This window comes from Centroberyx gerrardi, chromosome 5, assembly GCF_048128805.1.
Source record: "Centroberyx gerrardi isolate f3 chromosome 5, fCenGer3.hap1.cur.20231027, whole genome shotgun sequence".
NCBI lineage: Eukaryota > Metazoa > Chordata > Actinopteri > Beryciformes > Berycidae > Centroberyx > Centroberyx gerrardi.
This window is the reverse complement of record NC_136001.1, coordinates 23767702-23775914: the sequence shown is the minus strand read 5'-3', so window position 1 is coordinate 23775914 and position 8213 is coordinate 23767702. Positions and strand designations below refer to the sequence as shown.

Here is an 8213-nt window from a genome sequence, read left to right as displayed (position 1 = left end):
TAACCAGATCAAACCCCTGCAGATACATTATGGTCACTTTGTGCTATGGTTGAAAAGGTATTCTGGCACAACTTCATCCACAAGCTGTGTGGAATGGGCAGGTAACACTGAGAAAGAGGAAATTCCAGCAACACTTGCAGTACTGAAAACGTGAAAAGTGTGTTGGCCCAAACCCTGACGAAGGCCACGTGTCAGGTGTGGAAACTGGAAGATGCACTTTTTGTGAGCATCTTCTTGTCAAATACGTTAGATTTTTTGCCCGTCAATGCTTCGGTATCCGCCAGGCCCTGCTGGTAAACATGAAGATGCTGTGTGGTGTTTATCATTTCTCAGTATTGAAGTTCTCAAATTCACACAGTTACCTATTCCTGCCATTTGGGGTCACAAATGTGTCAAAATTGCATAGCATTTAACTGAGCTAACTCCTCAAGCTACAACTTGTCATGCTTTGGAGAAGGGACTATAATAAAAGGGACTAGGGCTAAAGACAATATAATTTACTGTGTCAATTTTTTCTGAATTGACCTACAGTATACCCACACCATGACCACCATTTTCATATATCTCTCTTTTTGTAGCCAGGTTGTTATAATATTTAGCCATCATCTGAGCACAGCCAATCCTCCAGTGGACCTCCGTGATTGGTTGCTAAGAGATTTGTGACGCAGCTGCAAAGCCTCGACTGAAGTGTTTTTATGTAATTTCATATTCCTCGCCGAGGGGGCTTCATTTCCGCTTCCGTCCCGTCCCAGGCACAGCTGCAGCTTTATACTATGGAATAAAAAAATGCATCGATACCTGGCTCGGCTTATGATTTAACTTATTGTACCTAACCGACGTCGCTAAACTGCAGTGGTTTTCCTTTTGTGTTTAGACCAAGGATGAGGATGTCATGTATTTTGGCCTTCAATGTAGCAAGCTTACAAAGTGAGCAGATAAGGGTCTTAGCTCGATAGCTAACGTTAGCTTAGCCTGCTACCTTCGCCTCGTAGGCTACTGGCTATCACACAAAGCGTCATTCAATGAGCAGGTAACTTTTAATTAGCTAAGTTAACTAGCCAACCGCCTTAACTTCATTAATGTTTTCGACATTGCATTGACACATTCATGCACTGCACTGTCCGGTTACTGACTGAGCTTTGCAAGTGGTGCTAAAGATATGAACTGCATAATACGCAGCAGCTAACGCGAGGTTACTTGGCTAACTGGCTCGGTAGCTAACGTTAACGTCATTAAGTAGCGTCGTTGTTTTGATAGCTTGCTCATGCGCTGATAGCCAACATAACAAAAGAGCGACACACCCCAGGCACATATTTTTGTCTTATCACGCTTGCTGAAAGTTTTGGCTGTAGAATCAAATTTTGGGTGCTTGTTGATTTATGTGTCCTGCCTGTCATTCAAAGTAAAGCATGCCATAACTGTTCAGTGAAGTACAGTAATATTAAAGCAGGGTTTTGAATTGAGTTAATATTAGTGTTCTTGTGTTCTTAACCCCAGGCTCAACACCATGAACCTGTTACGCCTGCTGTGCCGCCACAAGACAGCCCTGGTCATTGGCAGTGTGTGCACCTTTGCCATAGTCCTCATCTTCTTGGCCAAATGTACCTCAGAAACCCTGAAACAGGACCGACCAGACCCTCCAGGCCTCGCCCCGCGCGTCCATGCCCTCCAACCCCGTCCAGAGCACCACAACCCCCCCTCCAGATCCAAGGACCTGTCAGCCTTCCTGGTGGTCCTCATCACAACTGGGCCTAAATACACAGAGCGCAGGAGTATCATCCGCAGCACCTGGCTGGCCAAGCGGGACTCAGATGTTCTGGCCATGTTTGTTGTGGGAACTGAGGGGCTTTCCAATGAGGACCTTCTGAACCTCAACACCGAGCAAGGGCGTCACAAGGACCTGCTCCTGTTGCCTGAGTTGCGGGACTCGTACGAGAACCTAACACTGAAGCTGCTGCACATGTACTCCTGGCTGGACCAAAATGTGGACTTTAAGTTTGTTCTCAAGGCAGACGACGACACATTCGCCCGCTTGGACCTCCTTAAAGAGGAGCTGAAGGGGAAAGAGCCAAGCCGGTTGTACTGGGGCTTCTTCTCAGGCAGAGGGCGGGTGAAAGCAGCCGGGAAATGGCGGGAAAGTGCTTGGGAGCTTTGTGACTACTACCTGCCCTACGCGCTGGGCGGTGGCTACATCCTGTCAGCTGACCTGGTACGCTATGTGCACCTCAACGCCGGCTACTTCAAGACGTGGCAGAGCGAGGATGTGTCGCTGGGCGCCTGGCTGGCACCGGTGGACGTGCGGCGGACACATGACCCACGCTTCGACACGGAGTATAAGTCGCGCGGCTGCAGCAACAAATACTTGGTGACGCATAAGCAGAGCCTGGAGGATATGCTGGAAAAACACCAGACCCTGCAGCGCGACGGCAGGCTCTGCAAGGAGGAGGTCAAGCTGCGATTGTCCTATGTGTACGACTGGAGTGTGCCACCCTCGCAGTGCTGCCAGAGGAAGGATGGCATCCCCTAATCTTTTGTCCTTTTTTGACCTTTGAACCCTTCTGGCCTTGTTATTTGGACCCATGCTCATGTCAGTGCTCTCCCTACCATCAGTCTACCATGTGGGTGGCCTGCTCCTCACCTCTATCTGTGCTTCCTCTGCCATACATCTAGCTAAACGTTTTCAAACACTATCAGATGTGTTTAAAGGCTATTTCAGTGAGCTCTGAGGTAGATAATGGAGGGAGAAACACAGATAACAGGTCCTCACTACGCCATGATGTCTACATTTGTTTTTGTGACTGCTACATTTTTTGTATTTTATTTATTGTTAATTTATTCTGGACATGCAGCAAACACAGCACACTGGTATTGAGTTTGAACAGAAGCACAGTGAACGTAGTTGCTGCTTGTGAGTTGAATTTTAATTTATAAACATGTTGGGAAATTAGCATTTTATTTACAGAATGAATGGACAAGGAATGATAATTTTAAATGCAAAGCCTTTGTTTACGATTAATGGTACAAAAGGTTTAAGGTGTTACACTGAATGTGTATGAGAACATGGTTGAATGTGCTATGTTGTGCAGGCCTTCTTGTCCCTTATACTGGATCCTATGTGGGGAGTCTGTGATGATATTTACATAACCAAGGCAACAGTCACATTTTAAAAGTATGGTCAGTATATTTACAGAAGCTGGACAGTGATATTACACAGAAGTTATTTGTGAATGTTTGTTTGCAGCACGGTACAGATTCAGACAGGAACTTGACATAGACTACCAGCTGGCACTTGGTCACTTTTTATCAACAAGCAATGTAATTTTGATGTCCAAAATTATATGTTTTTTTCCAATGTTAAGGTCTCCAGCTTGAACTCACCCTTCAATGTCATTAGCTGTGTCCCAAAACCTGGAAATGTGTGCAACAGCTTTGATTAGGGTGTATGTTGGAGTAGTGGTTAAATATTTGAGGAATGCTGCAAAAAAAGAGTCGCTTCCATGCTCGTTTTTATGACTGCTGTTATCATGTTGTGTTGTGAATTAATGACATGACTATTTTCTCACTGTTTCCACTAGCAGTTCTCTAATCCTACACAACTTCAATTTCAGTGTTTGTTTCCAAATGGTCAGCCTGCCTGGATGTTTTATTAAATGTTTTTTTTTATGTATTCTCGTCAACTTGTATTTTCTTTGTCTGAATGAATATACGAATGGAAGATTCTAGGTTGCTCTGTAGATTTTCATATTCAATATCAGATGGTACATTTATGTATATTAATTTGCCTTTGTTGTGGAAAGGCATTACATATTTGACAAAATGCTTTACAAAAGACTATTTTTCTAACTTGATACAGTACTTGAGGACTTGATACTAGAATACAATACTAGAAATAAAATAGTTAGCTCTCTAACCTACAACCATACAGTGTTTTAGGAATGATCCTACTGTAAAAAGATGGTAGTCTTTTGGTTTGAAGTATTTACACTTTCCACAGCAGAAACCTCTAAAAGATATTAAAAGATGCATAGAGCATTTTTCACTCTGTCAATGTATGGCTGATGCATGTTGATTATTCCAATCTCCAATACAAAAATGTTTTATTAATGTTTTATTTTTCTGACAGAGGAGAGAACCATAACATGTAATCACTCTTTCTCATGGAGAGCGAATGGTGGCTTCATGTAGTTCTCAGTCAAAATTACAGTTGAGATGGTTGCTGTAGTTGAAGGGCTGCAGTTGTTAATCAAAGACGATCCTCCCGTTCTGTTGACTACCCATAACATTGTAACCTTTGACATCTGTCTGTACTCCTCTTCACATTCACACTTCAAAGGGAACTAATGTGTTGCCTTTTGTTCTGGTTTTCACTGAGAAACAATCTGGATGTGCCTCAGGGTTCCCCTCACATGGACAAACTCTGGTACGTTCTCCAGGTTCTCGCTCCTCTTCAGCTGCTCCAGCTCGTACTGCAAGACAGGAACCATCTCAGTGTTAGGGGCATCCTCCTTAAAAAGAGTCTACATTTGGAAATATCTTCAGGCTTGCTTACACACTCAAAAAGTAAATCATCAGCAGATCATTTCAGATGCTCTGTTCCCCAGGTTGTGCACTTTTCCATCTTTGCTCTCAGTCAACATGCCCCTGGGCTTACTTACGACTTGTATTCTCTGCTGCCTTGTGCGTAGCTTCAGCTCCAGGTCGGAGGGAGGCCGCAGGGCCCGCTCTCTCTGCTTGTGCTGCTCCCTCTGCCTGTATTCCAGCACACGCTGCAGCTCAGGCTTGTCTCCAGGCAGTAAACCCCTGGGGACACATTGACAAAAAAACACTTGATAGGGAGATGGACCACTAGGAAAAGATGAGCAGCTTGTTTGTATTGCACTTTATTGGTATACAACAATTCTGTTGAGAAATATTGGCAAAAGACAAATTTGCTATTGTTTGGGGTTTGCAGTTGAATGAGTAGATAAGTGCATGGCTTTATATCAGGGTTGGTGTTTTCCCAGACAGAAGATAGTGAGATCACTGGGCCTCCTGTTGAGAGATTACCACTGATCTCTACCAAGGTGTTGTGCCTTTGACTCGATCAGCGTTAAACACCGCCTAAGCACATTGCTTATCCCATCCACAGCACCGAGGGACAGCCGGGCGGGTGGAGGTCAGCCAGGCTGGGGAAGCCTTGGTCTGGATAAGAGGCTTCTCTGAAGCAGTAGACAACTAACATGTTGATGTGGGGAAAATATTACTGAGCTCTGTCTTATGATTGACATTGGCCTGCCTTTATTACATACCGGTCCTGAGAAATGTCACACATAAGGTTTGTATTGGTTGTTTAATCCATGTTTTATTAGTTGGTAAATAATCTCTGGTAACCTATTGGACACCATCTTACAGCATGGTGTTAGATGATTCCAGGAGATTTCCCTGTAACTATGACAATACAAATTACTATAGCTATACTGTTCATTAAAACATTCACTCCACATAACATTAACAGTAGACCACAGCTGATCATCTCCCCTTAACTGCGACCCAACCGGAAGATGTCTCCTTATTTTTGTTTGAAGTATATTATTTTCTATGTATGATATGCAGTGGGCTCCTTTAACAAAATGTACTAAGTGATGCAGCAAAACAATCATATTGATTAATAAAAAAAAAAAAAAAGGAGTCTACCTGAGACCACTGGAAAAGAAGATAATTTGAATGCATCACTCTCATCTCCTTTGATTTAAGGTACACTATCTCTGGCAGAAGTTCCTTGACTGATACAACATTTGTGCACACGAGACAGCATGCGGGTGTCTGGTGACCTGGTTGTACCGACCGGAGGCAGCAGGCACACAGCTAAGTGTTTCCTCACCGTCTGTAGCAGAATAGCAGCTCTCGGTGAATGGAACGATGTTGGTGAGAATCCAGGACAGGATTTGGCAGCTTCTTGGGCTTGATGAGGTCACCGTCCTGCTGCTGTTGAGTCTCAATCACCTGGCAAGATGGGATCATCCTGCAGTGATGCCTCTGTGACACACATAAACACGGGCCTGCACACACAGTCACACACCCCTTTTTAATGCACACTATGCAAACTGTATTGGTTCAGCTTCAATTGGCAGAAAGCCTTTCAAAAACTATTGGTTACATTCAAGATATTTAATTGTTCACTGAGTGGCGTGTTAAATGTGTTATAAAAATGGTTTCTAAAGTGATGGGTTAGGACTCAGAATGGGGTCACTGGCCTACTTTGGTGGGTCCCCACACGACAAGGTTAGCAATGTCATTATGGGCTTTTGTCCCAGGACAAATGACACAACTTCTCATTTGATTACTTAGCTGAAAATGTTTTTTTTTTTTCTAAGATAATGCTATTTATCTGTTTAAATTCACTGAAGCAATATGAGCTTCACTTTAACAATTCTGCTGTTTGATTTTATCTTACCTGTCCTGTTTTGCAGACCCATCTCCTGTGATCCCTGAATAAAGAATAAGAGATAAGTATATGTAAATTCCATTTTCAAAATGTATTTTTTTTTTAATTCATGGAACTTCACTTGAAGCTGTTGTATGCATGTTGTATACAGAACAGCAGAAAAAGGAAACCAAAACAAATTTTCTCATTTTTATGTAGTTGATGTAGTTTAACAGCTGCACTGCATATTTGTATGTTTTTGAGTTTTCAAATGTAGCTAAGGGTTAACTTGAGCCAAGTTACTAACTGCCCACAACCAGCTCAGTTTTACCCCCAACATTTCAAAGGCCTAAAATACCCCAAACATATTATGTATGAACACATTAAAAACATCAAATTCAACATTTAGCCATAAAGTTTCCCATCCTGGAATTCACAAATCTTTCCACACACAAACCGATGCAAAAAAAACCCCACTCTGCTGTGGTCAAAATACACAGCATTCAGTATTTTGTAGCTGGAAATCTCTATTTATTACATTAATATTGTCAGTTTTCTTGAGGGATCACACCCTAATGGAGGGACGTATATGAGTTATTTGCAAGGTTATCTTTGCAAAATGCTCATTCTGAATTACTTAATAAATGCAAGAAAATGTATTTTGAACGAGGCCCAAACTGGATCTCCAACTATTTGAAAAAATCAGCCCAAAACAAACATTGCCCTTCCCTTTTCTATCCAATTTCCAATTTTGAACAGATTATTTGGGGCACAGACAACTCCAACTTGCTCATTTAGGCAGTAATTGTTTCTTCCCTACTTTAGGATAAAACATGTTTTTTTGTTAATACTAATTTCATCAATGATCACCACCACTACCAAAAATGCACCAAATATACATAATGTCACCACTTTCTCACCTAACAAATCACAAAACCAAGCTTACCTGTGAGCTCTGGTACAGACGCATAGCAGAAACGAGAGACGAGCTAAAGTATCTTCTCTCAAACACGGATAACTCCAGCTCCAGCAGAGGCTCACCCTCCTTCTCTGGGTGCAGGGTGAGCTGCAGTTAGGGTGAGGCTGAACAGGTGTGCCTTGCTATCCTGTGGTCAAATCTTATTAACTGTCTTATCACCCTTTGTTCCCTCCCTCTGCACCCTCAGGAGACAAACTTGTGTGTTGTCTCAGAGAGGGAGAACATATGGAGGGATTAGGATAGTGCAACATGCGTAGATAATAAATTATCTTTAAGAGTTTGTGAAATATGGCCTCGGTACCCCTCCACTGTGGACCCAGTTGGTCTCTTGCACTGAATTCTTATTTGGTGTTGAATCCATCAACACATGCAGAATTTCAGTGTGCATGGTATGAATCCTGTTGGTATTACAGCTGAATGCAATGCTACCATTTCAGTTTTTACATATCTTCATTTTTCCTAAGGAAGAGAATGTGTTAATGAATTGTGTAACACGTACTAGTTGAATTCTTCTTGAGCAGAGGGCGTACCATACTGCTGTCCTACTAAACATGTCTTGCACTGTTACTATCCCCATCAGGGCCCAAAAACAACCATCTCTTTGTTACACAGACTGCTGTTTGTCTGGTAAATACATATATAATTAAACTCCTGCTTGGCTAAGCATTATCTATTGAAAGATTGAAAGATATGGCACAGGGAGCAAAGTTATGTAAAAAAGAAAAAAACGTATTGAGTGTGTCTTGTCCAATATTACAAGACAAATGGGTTAATCTAAAGCTAAAGCTACTTAGGTGCAACAAGTGTCAGGAGTATGGACATTGTAAGCAG

The 8213-nt window shown here is 42.4% G+C and overlaps 2 protein-coding genes across 2 annotated transcripts; one reads left to right on the top strand and one right to left on the bottom strand.

The window, feature by feature from the left end:
* The first annotated feature begins 801 nt into the window (after positions 1-801).
* b3galt6 (UDP-Gal:betaGal beta 1,3-galactosyltransferase polypeptide 6) lies at positions 802-3634 on the top strand. The gene is made up of 2 exons (XM_071894512.2): positions 802-1030; positions 1498-3634. Exons 1-2 carry the CDS (start codon positions 1023-1025, stop codon positions 2525-2527), a joined length of 1038 nt encoding a protein of 345 aa, XP_071750613.1. The 5' UTR covers positions 802-1022; the 3' UTR covers positions 2528-3634.
* Positions 3635-4341: 707 nt separating this feature from the next.
* Positions 4342-6452, bottom strand: LOC139907903 (protein FAM107B). Its single transcript, XM_078283879.1, has 4 exons — positions 6434-6452; positions 5861-6015; positions 4656-4800; positions 4342-4466 (listed from the first exon to the last, which is right to left on the bottom strand). Exons 2-4 carry the CDS (start codon positions 5998-6000, stop codon positions 4365-4367), a joined length of 387 nt encoding a protein of 128 aa, XP_078140005.1. The 5' UTR covers positions 6001-6015; positions 6434-6452; the 3' UTR covers positions 4342-4364.
* Between the last annotated feature and the right edge of the window lie 1761 nt (positions 6453-8213).